General features: G+C 46.8%; 1 protein-coding gene across 1 annotated transcript in view; it reads right to left on the reverse strand.

Moving 5' to 3' along the window:
• GNAI1 (G protein subunit alpha i1) overlaps positions 1-18,199 on the reverse strand; it is a 372,390-nt gene that overhangs the window by 89,133 nt on the left and 265,058 nt on the right. Inside the window, exon 6 of the mRNA XM_086919838.1 lies at positions 4,712-4,841. Coding sequence (XP_086775964.1) covers positions 4,712-4,841 — 130 coding nt within the window. The remainder of the gene's footprint in view (positions 1-4,711; positions 4,842-18,199) is intronic.

The following is an 18,199-nucleotide window of genomic DNA, read 5'->3' on the forward strand; positions in this document are numbered from 1 at the left end:
TCTAACGGAGCCACGGAGAGGTACCCCTGGCCCCGCATCCGGAGACAGATGGGGGGATGAGGGAGAGAGTAAGCGCTTCTTAGACTTCTTCTGATGTCTCTTACCCGACTCCGAATGTGAAGACTTGGACCCTGAGGAGCAGTGATGATGGCTCCGCGGTCGGTCCCTCGAGTAACCCCTGGACCTCGAACGGCACAGACGACTGCTGGGCCTCCAGCAGCTTACGGGACCGCTCCCGCAAGGCCTACGTAGCCATGGCCAGACAGTCGGAACATGATCGGGAGTCATGGTCGCGCTCCCAACAGTAGAGACAGACGCCATGGGGGATCATACGGCGTCAGGCCCGCAGTATTTAAACCCAGGCGTCCCTACGTGGCACCAGGAATCAAAGACTCAAAAAAGAAAGGAGATAAAAGTCTCCAAACAATTAGTCAAAAAGTGACTAGGGAACATGCTCTAACCGGATCTGCCCTTGCTATCGCAGAAAAAGAAATAACTGACATCAGCGCGCATGGCTGGCACCTAAGTAGTCTCCGTGACGTCATCTCGGCGCCTACGACGGACACAGAGCAGCACGCCGCCACCAACCGACCGACACGCAGGGGTACTGCGGACTTAAAACTTTCCGGATTCAGTCTGATAACTGGGGATATTCTAAGGTAAGGAATCTATCACCAAAGTGTCTTTCAGATATGTTGTTTTTGTGCTGGCTGAAGAGTGGCAGAGTCCTCTTCGGACTGAGACTCGGAATCGGAGTAATGTACGGAAAGGAATTCTTACTGTGCTGCTGAAGTCTCTTCCTCCAACTTTTGTCAACTGAAAAAGTTGGGGACATCGCCCATTTGTTTGCGCTGCATCTCGTCGTCTAGCCCTTCGATCTCGAAGAGTCTTTTTAGACCGAAAAGACTTGCGGGCCTCACAGGTGTTCACTTGATATTCGGGTGAGACCTAAGTTGCAAACGAGATGTTGGTCGGTGTGAGGGTTATTTGGAGTGGTACTTCGGACAGAAATAGAACAGAGTGTGTTCAATTAGCAGGCCACTCTATCTTGTTCGAAATGGAGAAGTGCTGTTTGGCCAGGAGTGGGCCATAGGACAAAGACAAGTCGAAAACCTGCTGCGAAACCTAGTATAATATGTATACTATACTGGTCGTAAACAATACCATTGAGATATATATCCCGGAGCGAAGGAGACTCGAACCGGAGTGCAAAATACTACATCCGAACCAATCTGCAGAAAAAAAAAATCTGATGTGGTCGATGACCATGCGCAGCATATCCAAGAAGTGGAGTCACACAGCCTTGTGACTCAAAGAAAACTTTGTGGAACAAAAACAACTTGTAATCATCCAAGCCCAACACTAGATGGATGACTGATGCAAAGCACTTGTATCTACAGTACACATGCCTAGAACAGTTACTGCTGAAAGAAGAAAAGATGTTCTATTCTCTCCAGGTCTTATATTCCCAGATCGAGCAAAAGACAATGTAATTCGGGAATCCAAGTCAGAGTATGCCTATATGGGATTCTTGAAGTATGTAAAGAGGTAGTATATCAGCAACAGGAAATCATGCTAGACTTTGAGACTATTGAGACCCTGAATAGCGATTGGTCATCTTTTGTTTTGCTTATACCATATGCTTTGATGTGGACTTCCAACAAGTGAATATGGCAGACCCAGGGTGGATTAACTTATTAATGACTTTGAGAGCTTCTTGAAATACTGGTAGCAGGGTCCTGCCCCCTGGAAAGGGATAGCAACAGGTGCCCCATCGATTCAGTACTCTGTACACAACAGCTTTCTTCAAACCACAAAGACTGTTCAAATTCAAGTAATATCTTTAGAGTACAAATGGGGCACCAGCAATGTTTGTGTCTCCTGGACAGATTGTTAAACTCCTTGGAGTAGCTCATGCAGGTTCATCTACCATAATATTTTAAGGCCCTCATAGGGAAAACACCTGGAAAGTTAATAGTGTTGAGGACTTTGACAAGTACAGCTAACATTCAGCCCAAATATGTGTGTTTTTGAAGAGAAACAATTTAGATATCTGGGGTTTTACTTGGTGATGGTTCAAAATGGCCCCAAGCAGATAAAGTAGAAGCTGTGGCAGGGATTCCACAACATGGTACCTAAACAGACGATCGGAGACATCTCTGCTTTGATGGGACATCACAGGCATTTCATATTTTCTTATTTTAGATATGGCTGCTTTCCTTAATCTTTAATTAAAATGCTACCAGCAAGATCCCATGAGCAATGCACAGGAACCAGAATTCCAGGATTTACAGAAATCTTTCCACAGAACAGGCCCTGCACTTCCTCTCCAGTCCATTTTTTCTACAGGCAAATATTTCCGGTATTAGCTTAGCAGTTTCCAGAGTCATTTCATCCTGTATGGTTTGCAAGCACGAAACATCTTCACAATGAGCTCCCCTATGCTACAGTAGGAAAGGAGTGTCAACCTTCCTGTTTAACAGTACATCAAGCTATCTCTTCTATAGATATTTCTGTCCTGCATCTCTAGGCTGGCCCTGTCCCAACATCGGGGTCTCAAATGGGGCTCCACCTAGTCACACAAGTGAAACAGAGCCCTTATTTAGGGCTCAAATGCGCCAGGGCATAGACTCAGTGCCCAGATTGAGGACATTTTTACTGCCGGCTCCAAAAGTTGGGCAGACCAGGAAACTGGGTGTGAATGGAACTGGTTCCCATTTTAACCCAGTTTCTGCGTCACACAAAGCTTGTGAGTCACCAGGGAAGGGGGTTATTAATCCAAACACCTTTGCTTTACTCTCCAATAACCGGCACCTTCAAGGTAGGGTAACTTTGGAAGAATTAGAGCAGACATGGTAAGTCTTGAGTTTAGTACCAAGTATTCATGGAATGCATGCCATTGGCAAAGATAAATAGACAAAATAGAAGCACCTGAGAAGCAACCTCACACAGGGCTTGTGAAAGGAGTATTATAGCTAGGAGAGGTCCAATGTAATGTCGAGAAACAATGCATCAGATACAGTCCAGTATGTAAAAGGGCACAAAACGTTTGGTCTAGAGAGAAGGCCCTAAAGGGGCACTCAGTAGATCACTGCTGTGTAGATAAAAGGGTCATGGAAAAGCTCAGTAACCAAAGGTACTGTAGTCGTGGCCTTTAAAAAGTATGCCTTGGTGGGAGGAGGATAGGGGGGGGGGGAGAATTGCAAGGATAGGGCAACCCAGTCACCACCTGGTGAAACTGTCCCTCACTGTGCCAATTAAATACACACTAGAACAACTTGGTGGGGCCCAGTTTAAGATCGGAGGGCGCAACTCAGATAAACCTAGTACAGGGCCAAGGAAGGTACATAACTAATGTTTCTTAGCATACAGAGAATGCTAATAACGCATGAAAGACTGCATAATGTGGGAGAAACTTCATAATTGTCTTATTAAATCCATTTAGAAGGAGCAGTAGCCTCATTTGAAACTCAATCTTTGTTCATAGGATAAGCCATAACAAACTATTGAAGCAAGAACATTTTACTTAGCTAAATCACTTGCAAATGGACTGCAACAAGGGACTGGGTAGCTTGTTTGGATGCTCTTAAAATGTTAAAGATTGCTTAATATGCTCAGAAAAAAAATTAAGCAATTAACCAGCATTTTGGAAAATTCTGAAAGTTTTCTTGAATGAAGTACAGAGATTGTTTTCAGGATTTTGCAGAAGAGATGTTCACTTCATACCTTATGTCACAGCATGGAAACCGTTAGGGGAAAAAGGACCCATGAGAGGTCACCACAGGTGCAAAGATAGAGAACCAGGAACTCAGGAGTGGCAGGATGAATACTCAGAATGTTTCAACTCAGAAGACAAACGCTCTTATCATACTTATACCACAGACCATGCAGTACGATCGCAACAGAAAATTCTTAAAGAAAGAAATACTGTTGTGAGTCTGCAGCTGTGCACATATTGTAAGAGGTGCAATTCAACAAATTGGTTTTCCAATGTCCACAACTTTAAGAAACTAAGCCAAACCAAGATAAGATGGCACAAAAGGCAGACATGCATGATGAACTGGAGATCTTAAAGGCTGAGGTAAAAGCCAAGGTATTGCACAAAGACTAAACTTTACAGGCTCATGAACACAGTGAACCACAGGCATTAAAAATGATACCTAGGGAAACCCCTAGAAATGACAAATTCAATAGGGAAAATAAATGGATTAAAATGGCATCAAAGAAAGGTGAAAAACAACAGTTTTAAAGCTTATACACGGCATCTCAGCCAAGCTGAGGAGCTTTCCAAAGTGTTAACTTTCGAGTAACAAAAAACCCAAACGATAAGCGTAGTGGGACTGGTTTTCACAATCTTTCAAGTAATTCTAGTTTAGAACAGTTTGCATCATCTCCATGATGTAGCTGACAAGCATTTGAGCGTTTGGGACTTAAGAATCAGAAACCAAACACTTTCTGTAGTTGAGCTCACCAAAGAGCAATGATAGTCTGCGAAGGCTGCTATTCTTACAAAAATCTCATTCAAGGACTACGGGGCATATTATCAAAGACCAGTGTTAAAATTATCGCCGTTTTATCGACAGGAAACTGCTGATGAAACGGCGATAATGGGCTTGATACTACGCCTTTGTTATTTCCCATAGAAGCCCATGTTAACATCAGAACATGCCCCTACATTTTTCAGTCAAATTCTCAAATAGTTTGTACTTACCATTTCTTCATCCTCCGCTAGTACCAGGTCATAATCACTTAGGGCCACACAAAATATTATTGCAGTTACTCCTTCAAAGCAGTGAATCCACTTTTTTCTTTCCGAACGCTGCCCTCCCACATCAAACATTCTACAAAATAAACAAATTAAAACATCAGAAATCTCAAAATGTAAGAATGTAGAGCCAGATACTGCGTTATAGTAATTCCCAGACTTTATCCATTAAAGGCACAGTACCAGTTTTTGCTCTCATGTATTGAGCATTCTGTCTGCTAAAATTGCCTTTAATTTCACCTCTTTTCCTTTAAAAAAGAAAGTTTCAGAAAGATGTTTTTAATCACTTTGATAATCTACTGACTATTCAGTTTTTTTTAAATGTATACAATTTGTCCAGGTTTAGCCTTTTCATAGGATGCAAAACGTTATTCTCTCTACCACTGAATACCTTTCTACTAAAAAGCTTTGAACATCCATATGAAATGCGTTACTTACCTGTAACAGCAGTTATCCAGTATTGGTATCTTTCATAGATTCACATGCCTGAATCATTCCCCGTCGTCGGGGTAGGAGTCCCCGGTAAATAACAATAGTAATGTCACATAGACATATACTTAGTACTAGGCCTGAGGCCTCACATTAGTAGCCTATCTAGGTCCTTATGTAAAAAGGACCAAACTTTGGCCAGGAGCCAATCAGCTACCATCACCCTTCTCACCTTCCTGGAAGGAGCCCTAGTCCCTCAGATTTTCGTAAGCACAGTGCTAAGTAGTACCTACTGAGAGGGAGAAGGTGAGCCCTTCCAGGGGAGGCGGGTGGGTTGCATGTGAATCTATGAAAGATACCAATACTGGATAACTGCTGTTACAGGTAAGTAACGCATTTCTTATCCAGTATTATGGGTATCTTTCATAGATTCACATGCCTGAATCAGAATAGCAAGCAATAATGAGCACATTTCGCATAATACATTCGTAAAGACATAGTAACCTTATCATAAGTTGTTACACAGTTTACATGATACTCACAACCTGATAAGAAATGTGCGATAAATTACCTGGAAGGTGGGATGATAGGAAGAAGGCTCACCACTAATGAAATAGATGACGTAGGACAGCCTGTCCCACTGCTGCATCCTTCATAAGTTCAGAGTCCAAGCAGTAGTGCTTCGTGAACGTATGTGGTGTCTTCCATGTCGCCGCCCTGCAAATGTCGACAATGGACACCCCAGCAAAGAGCGCCATGGAGGTGGAAACCGCTCTAGTGGAGTGTGCTCGTACTTTTGAAGGCAGAGGGTGGCCCGCCTGTTGGTGACAGAAGGCGATGGCCGCTGAAATCCATCTGGAAATGCTCTGTTTTGTTAAGGCTAAGCCTTTCCTGGGTCTGCTAAATGCAACAAACAATTGGTTGGACTTTCGAAATTGCTCTGTCCTGTGAAGGTAAAATTTGAGACATCGTTTGAGGTCCAATGAGTGAAGAGATCTTTCAGCCGCAGATGATGGATTCGGGAAAAAAGATCGTAGGACAATAGGTTCGTTGAGATGGAAAGAGTACGGAACCTTCGGTATAAACTTAGGGTTAGTCCGTAGAATGACCCTGTCGTTCTTGAACTGGATGAAGGGGTCTTGCACAGAAAAGGCCTGCAGTTCACTCACTCTCCTTGCTGACGTGAGCGCCAGCAAAAGAGCTGTTTTCCATGACAGATATTTTAGATCTGCTCTGTGGATTGGCTCAAACGGGTGTTTCATTAGTTGAGCTAGTACCACATTTAGTTGCCATGTAGGTGGAGGCGCTCTAACTGGAGGGAAAGATCTGAATAATCCCTTTAGAAACTGTTTGATTAGTCTGTTGGTCCATAATGAAGCTCCACACGAAGATCGTCTGAACCTGGAAATGGCCGCCATGGACCTTTATTGAAGCGTGTGCCAGTCCAGAATTGGCTAAGTGGAGCAAGTAGGGCAGAATTTGCGCTGGAGTAGAAGTGAACGGATGCAAATTCTGAGCTCTACACCACAAACAGAACCTTTTCCACTTGAGGGAATACGTCTTATTAGTACTTTCAGCCCGAGCCCGGGCTAAGACGGCCCTGCATTCCTGCGGAATATCTAAATCCTGGAACTCTCTGAACTCAGGAGCCAAGCTGATAATTTTAGAGATGTTGGATCCGGATGCTGGACTTGTCCCTGGTTCATTGTGAGGAGATGTGGGCATGTCCTGAATAGAATTGGAGGTTCCAGCGATAGAAGGTGTAGCTCCGTATACCAGTGTTGGCGCGGCCACGCTGGGGCTATCAGGATCATGGTGCAACTCTCTGCTTTCAGTTTCCGGAGAACCCTGGGGATCAGGGGAAACGGTGGAAAAGCGTAAGCAAAGACGTTGCAACATGTCATCGAAAAGGCATTCCCTAGGGACCTTTTCTGGGGAAGCCAGCTTGCGTAATGTTGGCATTTCGCGTTCACTTCCGTCGCAAAGAGATCCAGGTGAGGTTTGCCCCAACGGGAGAACACCGAGTCGAGCGTCTGCTGGTCGAGCTCCCACTCGTGGCAAAGTGAACGCTGCCTGCTTAGCGAGTCTGCCAGGGTGTGGTCTACTCCTGGGACATACTCTGCCCGCAGAGAAATGTCGTGTTGTACCAGCCAGATCCAAATTTGCTGAGATTCTCGAGACAACGTCCTGGATCGAGTACCCCCCTGCTTGTTCAGGTAGTGCATTGTGGTGGTGTTGTCCGTCCTCACAAGCACTGGGGAGTTCCTGATTCGGGGCAGAAATGCTCGAAGAGCCAGGCGCACTGCTCTCAACTCTAGCGGATTGATGTGGAGTTGTTTTTCTGCCACTGACCATTGACCGTGTACTTGCAGTTCCTGCAGGAACGCCCCCCATCCTTCCAGTGAAGCGTCTGTGGTTATCACATGAGGAGAGACTGGGAGAAGAAAAGGGAGACCCTTGTTTAAGTTGTCGCCCAGAAGCCACCATCTCAGAGCTTTCTTCATGTCCTGAGTGATCCTGATCCAGTCGTCGAAAGACCCTGTAGATTGGATCCACTGATTTGTTAAGGCTTCCTGTAGAGGCCGCATGTGTAGGCGACAGTGAGGAATGAGAAAAATGTTGGAAGACATCATTCCTAGCAATGATTTGAACAGTCGAACTTTGACTCTCTGTTTGGCCTGAATGTGGACAGCCAGGGTCTTCAGCTTGACCTGACGTTCTCTGGAAGGAAAGGCTTTCTCTTGTTGTGTATCCAACGTTGCTCCCAGAAAATTGAGACGTTGCGACGGTTGGAGGGTTGACTTTTCCTGGTTGAGTGTTAGGCCCAGATTTTTGAATAGATGAAGGCATGCCGAAGAGGACTTGGCTACGCTTGACCGAGTCGGAGCTTTGATGAGCCAGTCGTCTAGGTAGGGAAAGACTTGGTGATGATGCTGGCGAAGGTATGCCGCTACTGGTGACAGACACTTCGTGAAGATGCGTGGAGCTGACTTCAGGGCGAATGGTAAAACTCTGAACTGGTAGTGCCTGCCTGCCACTGCAAACCTCAGAAATTGTCGATGACTCTTGTGAATGAGGACATGAAAATAGGCATCCTGGAGGTCTAAGGATACCATATAGTCTTTTGGATTGAGTAAGTGTAGTACCTCCTGAAGGGTAACCATACGGAAGGACTGCTTTTTGAGGTATACATTTAGGTTTCTCAGATCCAGTATTGGTCTCCATCGCTTCTTCTCCTTTTTTCTGACCAGAAAGAATCGGGAATAGAATCCTCTCCCCTTCTGACCTCGAGGAACTCTCTCCACTGCTCTTTTCTGGAGCATTAGAGAGAGCTCCTGCTGAAGTAGACGTAGATTCTTGTGCTGCATAGGACATGGTGGGTTCGGAGGAGGATGTTCCACAAACTCCAAAGTGTGTCCGAAGCGAACTAACTGCAGCACCCAACGATCTGTTGTAATTTGTTTCCAATTGTGAAGGAAGTTGGTAATTTTTCCTCCAACTGCGAATTGTGGAGAAGAGGTGGAGGCATGCTGGAGAAAGCAGTCATTGGCGTCTGTAATTATCCTTCTTTCCTCCTTTCCCTCGAAAGGACGACTTGTTGTAGGAAGCTCGTCCTTGTTGCTGTCGCTGCTGATATTGAGGCTTGTACTGCTGAGAAGAGTTATAAGCGGACTTGTAACCTTGATAGCTGCCTCGATTCTGCTGCCCTCTACCTCTGGAACCTCGAAAGGAACTAGTTTTGTATTGTAGGGTGTCTAAGGCTTTCGCCGTGTCGGTATCCTTCTTAATACCTTGCAGCATATCATCGATATGTTCACCGAAGAGCAGTTCTCCATCAAATGGCATGTCTAGAACTTTGGCTTGCACATCAGGCCGGAATGCTGTGGCTTTTAGCCAGCCCTGGCGTCTCAAAACCGCTGCTCCTGCCAGTTGACGAAATCCTGTGGAAGCGATATCCAAGGCCACATCGATCATTTCTGAGGCAGAGCGTTCGCCCTCCAGCAAAATTTTCTTAACCTCTTCTTTCTGGTCTTCTGGGATTTCCTCTAGATATGGGGCTATATCTGCCCATATCTGTCGATTGTAACGACCTAGTAATGCTAGAGAATTTGCAGCCCTGACTGATAGGGCGGACATAGAAGAAAATCTTTTGCCGATGGCATCAAGTTTTCTTCCCTCTTTATCAGGAGGCGCTGTTATTGCCGCTGACGGGTTGCTAGACTTCTGCTGAGCGGCCTGTGATATGACTGAGTCCGGTTTAGTCTGGCCAGTTAAACATGCGGGAGCAGTGTCTGGGGCTTTGTACTTCCTTTCAAGTCTAGCCGGCACTGGAATGAGAGAGGAAGGATTTTTCATAATTTTAAGTCCTTGCTCCCATATATAATCGATTACTGGGATGGATCGAACAGATCTTTTGAAGGATTCCTTAAAGTCATGGAGGAAACAGTCCTGCGTTTCCAAAGCTATTTGGATGTTTAATCTTGTAGCCGCTCTCCCTACTATATTATGGAATCCCCCTAAATCTTCAGGGGGTGAATCATCCTGTACCTGCTCTGGGGATGCAGGATCCTGGTTGGCGTTATCCTCAGAATCCTCATCATGTATTTCACCTTCCTCATCTTGGACTTCATCATGTCTCATTTCTTCCTCATATTCATCCTCATCCGAAGAAATTTGAGGAGGCAATTTCTCTTGCTCCTGATGCACAACCAGCGGAGGTGGTCGCTGGCGACGTTGAGGGATTGGAGCTTCCTGCTGTGTTGGCACTCCTGAAGCAGGAGCAGAAGACGGAAATCTTTGCTTATAGTCTGAAATCAGAAACTGTAGGTCAGAGACAATTGACGCCGGAAGGCATACCATAGGCTGAACAGTGGTATGCTGACGAACTTCTTCTTGAATTGTCACCTCTTCAAGATCTTCACAGTCTGAACTCTCATGAATATTGATGTTAAGATGAGAGGGACTGGATGCTATGGGAAACATGTTCTCCACATCAGGGTCTTCTGCTTCTAGAAACTGCGTTGGCAGCAGTTGCTGGACTTTGCTAGGTGAAGTCATCTCTGGTGTCACCATGCATGATGACATCTTAAAATGGGTATAGGAATACTTCAGTGATGGAGAGCCCTTTGATTGTAGATTCATTGTAGCGTCTGATGGGGCGTCTACAATAGATGACATTTTATCATACATTTTCATCGTCGACTGCATCGACGTCGATGATGTCCTCGTCGACGTCGACGACAATGCCCTCGTCGACGGCGGCGTCGACACTGCAGAAGTCGACGACGATGGCTTAGTCGACGGTGCCCTCGTCGACGGTGCCCTCGTCGACGGTGCCCTCGTCGACGGTGCCCTCGTCGACGGTGCCCTCGTCGACGGTGCCCTCGTCGACGGTGCCCTCGTCGACGGTGCCCTCGTCGACGGTGCCCTCGTCGACGGTACCCTCGTCGACGGTGCCCTCGTCGACGGTGCCCTCGTCGACGGTGCCGTCGTCGACGGTGCCGTCGTCGACGGTGTAGTCTTCGTCGACGGTCTCGACGTCGGCGGTGTCCTCGTCGACGGTGGCTTCGACGACGATGAAGTCTTCGTCGACGATGAACTCGACGTCGACGATGGGTTTTTCGTCGACGCTGGAAGCCTTGCCTTCGTCGACGATGAAGCAGACGTCGACGGGAGCGTCGTCGACGGTTTTGTGAGAGGAATAACAGAAGGTATTGACCTACCCATCGTCGACGACGTCGTGGCAGTGGAAGCCATGGAGAAAGTAGACGCCGTGGATGTCGAAATGGATACTGTCGACATCGTCACAGGCAGGCCAGAAGATACCACAGCAGGCTTTTTGAAGGCTGTCATCTGAAGAGAAGGTTTGACCTTAGGATGACCCTCCATAGATTTTGGCTTCTTGTGAGGAGGCACAGCAGACTGACCTGGAGATGTCTGTCAAAGCCTTTTAGGAGAGGAGTGGAAACTTCTGAAGGAACACTCACTCTCACCTGAGGAGACTTGGTCCTTGTCCTTCAGTCTCTGGAGCCACAGAAGCAGTCGCCCTTCCCTGTCTTTCAATGTCTTGACCGGGAGAGTGCGACAAATCTTACATTCCTTGGCAGAATGCTGAGGATAGAGGCAGTACAAACATTCTTCATGCTTGTCCTCTATGTGTAGCCTCATTTTACTACATGAGGCACATGGCCTAAAAAGTCCTTTTTTAGGAGTAGTAGACATATTAAATACTAAAACTCCTTTCCCAACTGAACCTGAAGAAAAAGTAGGCAAAAAACCAAAGATATAGGAAAAAACCTGAGCAGAGCTCAGTGGAGACTCCTCTGCACGACGTGCGGTAGAAAATCTGAGGGACTAGGGCTCCTTCCAGGAAGGTGAGAAGGGTGATGGTAGCCGATTGGCTCCTGGCCAAAGTTTGGTCCTTTTTACATAAGGACCTAGATAGGCTACTAATGTGAGGCCTCTGGCCTAGTACTAAGTATATGTCTATGTGACATTACTATTGTTATTTACCGGGGACTCCTACCCCGACGACGGGGAATGATTCAGGCATGTGAATCTATGAAAGATACCCATAATACTGGATAAACACATTTTATACAAATATATTAACATGAGCTCCAGGATCCCAGTTGTTGGCATCCGTGAGAATAGAATAAGTCCTTACATTTGTAAATGTGTTGGTCAATAACAGTGCCACGGTCTGGAAAGAACCTATTAATAGGCACATCCATTTGTGAGAAAGTCACTGTTTTAGGGTGCTTGCCTTTTCTAGAGCAGAGTATTACCTCATCTTAGGAGCTACAGAAGTCTTTTCACAAACTGAGGTTTCTGAGAACAAACTGCCCATCTTGGAGGAATTTGAGTGCTTAGTCACAGACTATTACAATTAAAGTCTCCTGTTATGATAGGAAAGGAACATGCTACTTACCAGTATGTAGGGCTGCTGACATTCATATCTGTGCATAGATCGCCGCCTAGTATTGGGTCCGGATGATTGCACTTTGTTGTCCTGGAAGAGTCTTCTAAGTATCACGAGATAGGTGATTCCTTCCATGGACTACAGTGCGCATGGGCATCTTCTCCATCCTCAGATTGTTTTTCGCCATTGTGGCAGAGATGGAGATAGTAAAGTAAGAGATGGCCATGCAAAAGATAATGCTGCAGCTGCGACAGGCACCGGGGAGGAGGGAGGGCGATATGAATGTCAACAGCCCTACATGCCAGGAACAGATGCATACTGGTAAGTAGCATATTCCGTTCGAGGCTGTGGGCTGCTGAATTCATATCTGTGAATAGACAGTATAGCAGTTTCTTCTGTAGCAGTGGTTACCTGTGCCAGCTGCAGCAGTTTGAAAAAGAGTTTTGAGGACAGCATGGGCTACAGCAGCTTGCTGCTTTGCTTGCACGTCTACACAGTAGTGTTTTGTGAAAGTGTGTATGGTAGTCCATGAGGCAGCTCTACATATGTCTTCAAGAGGAATATTCCCTAGAAAAGCCATGGATGCCCCGATTTTTCGCGTAGAGTGTGCTCTTGGGGGGGGACAGTTAAAGTGCGTTTAGCCTTTTGATAACATATTTGAATGCACTTAACGATCCATCTGGCTATTCCTGACTGATATTGGATTTCCTTTATGTTGGGGTGAAAAAGCAACAAATAATTGCTTTGTTTTCCTAAATGATTTCGTTCTGTCCACATAATAAAGCAGAGCTCTCTCTACATCCAGTGTGTAGGGCTCTTTCAGCTGCTGACTGGATTTTGGAAGAACACTGGCAATTCTATTGATTGACTAATATGGAAATTGGATACGACCTTTGGCATAAACTTAGGTTTGTTCTAAGAACCACCCTGTTAGCATGTACTTACATGAAGGGTTCCTGAATTGTTAGTGCTTGTAACTCGTTAACTTGACTGAGTGAGGTAATGGCAATCAAGAATGTCACCTTCCACGTTAAGAATTGCAGTTCCCATGAGTGTAGAGGTTCGAAAGGAGGCCCCATAAGTCTGGTAAGTACTATATTTAGATTCCAGACTGGGGAAGGTGGGTGTCTTGGAGGGATCACCCTTTTAAGACCATCCATAAAAGCCTTATTGCTGGTACTCTAAACAGTGAAAGGTGTTGCCGGTTTTGAAGGTATGCCGCTATAGCCGCGAGGTGTAGTCTTATGGAAGAATATGCTAGGTTGCATCTTTGAAGATGCAGCAGGTAACAATGTTCTGTATGGAAGCATCTAAAGGGTTGATTTGCTTATTGTTGCAGTAAATAACATATCTCTTCCATTTAGCTGCATAGCACGCTCTCATAGTTGGTTGTCTTGCCTCTTTAATGATGTTCTTGCAGTCTGGAGGCAAGTTAAGGTATCCAAATTCTAAGACTTCAGGAGCCAGGTCGCTAGGTTCATCTGATTGGGATCTGGGTGTCTGATTTCTCCATGGTTCTGAGTTAGAAGATGAGTGCGAGGCGCAGCCTTTGATGAGGATCTACTGAAAGTTCCAGGAACTTTGTGTACCATGGCTGTCTCGCCCATATGGGAGCAACTAGGATCAGTGTGAGTGACTGCTGCTGCAGTTTGCGTGCCGCCAGCGGAATCAGTGGTGCTGGGGGAAAAGCGTACGCAAATCTGCCTGACCAGTTCATCCATATCGCATTGCCTTGTGACAACGGATGAGGGAACCTGGCGGCAAAGTACTGGCATTTTGAGTTTGTTTGTGGCAAATAGGTCTATCTCTGGGTGCCCCCACTGCCTGAAGAATAGTTGGAGAACTTGGGGGTGAATCTCCAATTCGTGTAGTTGCTGGCTGTGCCTCCTGAGCAGGTCTGCAATCTGATTGTCTTTCCCTGGGAGGTGTTCTGCCAGGAGAAAGATATCTTTTGGAATTGCCCACTTCCATATGCTCTGTGCTAAGTGGGACAGTTGTGGAGAGTGTGTTCCTCCCAGTTTCTGGATATAGTACATTGATGTCATGTTGTCCATCCGGATCAACACAGTCTTGCTGTACAAGTATTTTTGGAATGCTTTCAGGACTAGGAATATCGCTAGCAACTCTAGTTGGGTGATATGCAGTTTCTTTTGCTTGACTGTCCAGAGCCCTTGTACTGTGTAGTGAAGGAGGTGGGCTCCCCAGCCTCTCAGTGATGCATCCACTGTTAGTACTAGTTGTGGAACCGGCTCTTGGAACAGTCGCCCCTTGGAAAGGTTTTGTGGGTTCCACCACTGCAGAGAGTTGTGAGCGCAACTGTCTACCAACACTAGGTCTTTTAGTTGTCCTTGAGCTTGGTTTCACTGCCGTCCTAGGCATTCTTGCAATGGACGCATTTGAAGTCTGGCATGTGGGACAATGAATATGCAGGAGGCCATCATGCCTATGAGCTGCATGAAGACGCGAGCTGGAAGAGTGTTGGCAGAAATTTGCGACTGAGCATCTGCATGCTGGCTATCCTCGCTGAGTTTGGGTATGCCTTTGCCACAGAGGTATCTATAGTAGCTCCCAGATATTGTTGTGTGTGAGATGGTTGTAGATGCGATTTTGGGCAGTTTATGGAAAACCCTAGGCTGTATAGCAGCTGAAGTGTTTGAGACGTGTCTCTTGCACACTGTTGGTGCTATTTTGCTTGTATCAGCCAATCGTCTAGGTACGGGAACACATGGATGTGTTGCCTCCTGAGATGTGCAGCTACTGTCACTAAGCATTTTGTAAACACTCTTGGAGCCGTGGTCACCCCGAAGGGGAGAACCTTGAATTGGTAGTGTTGACCTATTGTGAACCTGAGATATTTTCGCTGAGCTGGATGGATGGGTATGTGAAAATACGCGTCCTTGAGGTCCAAAGTTGCTAGTAAGTCTCCTTGCTGTAGGAACGGGAGCACTTGCTGTAGTGTGATCATATGGAAGTGTTCCGACAGTATGTATTGATTTAGGGGTCGGAGGTCCAATATTGGTCTGAGTGAACCGGCCTTCTTGGGAATAAGGAAGTATAGGGAGAATACTCCTGTCCCTTGGTGTTGGAAAGGGACTGGCTCTATGGCCCACTTTTCCAGCATGCATTTCACCTCTTGTTGTAGCAGGGTGATGTGTTCTTTGGACATAGGACGGTGTCTGGGTGGTATGTTTGGTGGGGTAGAGGTGAGTTCTAGGCAAAAACCATACTGGATAATTTGTCTCACCCACCTGTCCGTGGTAATTGTGTTCTAGACAGGTAGGAATTGTTGGAGTCTGCCTCAGACTGGTGTTAGGTGGTCTGGAGGTAGTGTGATGAAGTCACTGTTTTGTGGCAGTGGAGGCCACTGTTTTGTGGCAGTGTTATGGCCTCCACGTCCTCTCCCCTGGTTATTGTTGCCCCTACAACCTCCTCTGTTGGAGTTCTTGTTAAATGAACCTTGTGTGTTGCCTTTGTATGTAGATTAGGTCTGTGAAGTATTGCCTTGTGTAGCTGCTCTGTATGAGGAGCGTCGAAAGGAACCTCTGTGTTGCTGAAACTGCAATGCACCCATTGATTTTGCAGTTTGTGTCTTTCTTCATTTTGTCTAGAATGGTGTCAACTGCAGGGCCAAAAAGGAAGTCTTGATTGACTGGTTGGTTAAGAATGGTGGACTGCACCTAGTTCCTAAAGCCCGAAATACGCAGCCATGCATGTCACGTAGTAAAACGCTAGTGTTAATAGACCTGGCTGCGGAGTCAGCTGCGTCAAGCGCACATTTGATGGAGGCGTTTGTAATACATTTTCCCTCCTGTATGAGGTCATTAGCTTGGGCTTTAACAGGCTCAGGCAGGTGTTGCATTAAGCTTTCAAGCTTGTCATAGTGTGCTCTGTCGTAACGAGCTAGCAGAGCTTGTGTATTCGCAATTCTCCATAAATTGGAGGCCTGTGATGCTACCCTTTTACTCAAGGCCTCCAGTATTTTGGGCTCTTTATCAAGAGGAGGAGCCTCCCCTGTTGTCTGTGAGTTGGCCCTTTTGCGTGCATTAGCCACTACCAGTGAGTCTAATGGTAACTGACCTCTGATATAGGTAGGGTCTGCCCTATATTTTCAATCCTGGGATTGATTACGCGTGCCCTGGTTGTATCATTAAATATATCAGGCGCGTGTTCTAATACCCCCTTTAGCATAGGAAGTGTTCTGACGTTTTTTTCCGAAGTAGGGAAAGTGTCAAATAAGAAGTCTTCTTCTATAGGGTCATTGTGCATTTCTACGTTGTGGTACTGCGCTGCCCTGTCTATTAGTTGGTTGAAGACAATGGTGTCGTCAGTAGGTGACAGCTTTGTTGGGTATGAGGGGACGTCAGGGATGGGATGCGTGTCATATGGGTTTGTTGGCTCCCCCCATGGTTCATTTTGGGTGTTAGGATCCTCTGGATAGTAATAATCATGCTGAGGATCTTCCCCTGTGCCGCCCTCATTGTCCCCATAGTGAGAAGGAGAGTAAGGAGCAAAAGACGTAGTAGGCATAGTGGGATAGAAAGGAATGAAGGGTCTAGAGGGAGAAGTCCCAAAGTCGTCCTTCTTTAGAGGAATGGGGGAATGAGAGTCAGTGTCCAGTGGTCTCTTCTTCCTGTGTAGGAATGTGACTTTACCAGTCTCAGGATTAATATATATCTTAGCCTGGTCGTCTGATGGATCTGGATGGAAGAGTTCTTCTTCCACTGTCCGTGGCTGCGTCTTTGATTTCCTCGGGTTAGTCCGTTTTGGATCGACTATTGCCTCTGGGTCGATACTCCCTTCTGCTTCGATGAATTTTGGTGGCTTATTGGTTTTTCTCAGCTCTCACCGTTTGGTCGGGTCGACGAGTGATTTCGGATCGACCTTTTTTTCGGTTCGACACGCTTTTTGTGCTAGACCGTTTTTTTCGGTTGACTGTCGATGGCTTTTTTGGGATCGACTGGTGTTTTTGGAGCACTGGTCTTTGGTTAGATAGCCTTCTCCGGCTGGATCACAGGCTTCGATACGGCACTTTACGTCGGCGACCTTCGGCACAGCAGTTTTTTTTTGCTAGACGGCCTTCTTAGGGTCGACGGCCTTCTTAGGGTCGACGGCCTTCTTAGGGTCGACGGCCTTCTTAGGGTCGACGGCCTTCTTAGGGTCGACGGCCTTCTTAGGGTCGACGGCCTTCTTAGGGTCGACGGCCTTCTTAGGGTCGACGGCCTTCTTAGGGTCGACGGCCTTCTTAGGGTCGACGGCCTTCTTAGGGTCGACGGCCTTCTTAGGGTCGACGGCCTTCTTAGGGTCGACGGCCTTCTTAGGGTCGACGGCCTTCTTAGGGTCGACGGCCTTCTTAGGGTCGACGGCCTTCTTAGGGTCGACGGCCTTCTTAGGGTCGACGGCCTTCTTAGGGTCGACGGCCTTCTTAGGGTCGACGGCCTTCTTAGGGTCGACGGCCTTCTTAGGGTCGACGGCCTTCTTAGGGTCGACGGCCTTCTTAGGGTCGACGGCCTTCTTAGGGTCGACGGCCTTCTTAGGGTCGACGGCCTTCTTAGGGTCGACGGCCTTCTTAGGGTCGACGGCCTTCTTAGGGTCGACGGCCTTCTTAGGGTTTACTGCCTTTTTCGGTTTGACGCCCTTCGGGTCGACGACCTTCTTGGGTTCTGGAACCTTCTTTGGGATCACGTTACATGGCCCTGGGGTCTCTGAAGGCTTAGGTTTCGGTGCCAAGCCGGACAGCAGGGCTGGCGAATGTTTCTTCGGATCTTGGAAAAGGCCTTTTGGCGATGCCTTGACCGGAGCCTTCGGTAACGGGGTAATCAGTGGCAGTGTACTCACGATTTGCCCCGGTGGGATCTTGTCGTCGGAGTCAGAGTAGTCCTAGACGGTGTTGATCTCTAGGTTCGAATCTTCAGCTTCTGGAAGTTCTTGATCATCATCCAAGATGTTGTCTGGTTCCGGTGCCTGTCGCTGCATCTCATGCCTAGCGGCCAGTCGAATCCGGATGGTTTTCTTCCAACGGAATTGGGCACAGACTGGGCAGGTTTCTTCCTTATGGTCTGGTGATAGGCACTTGTTGCATACTG

This window comes from Lissotriton vulgaris, chromosome 1_1, assembly GCF_964263255.1.
Source record: "Lissotriton vulgaris chromosome 1_1, aLisVul1.2, whole genome shotgun sequence".
Lineage (NCBI taxonomy): Eukaryota > Metazoa > Chordata > Amphibia > Caudata > Salamandridae > Lissotriton > Lissotriton vulgaris.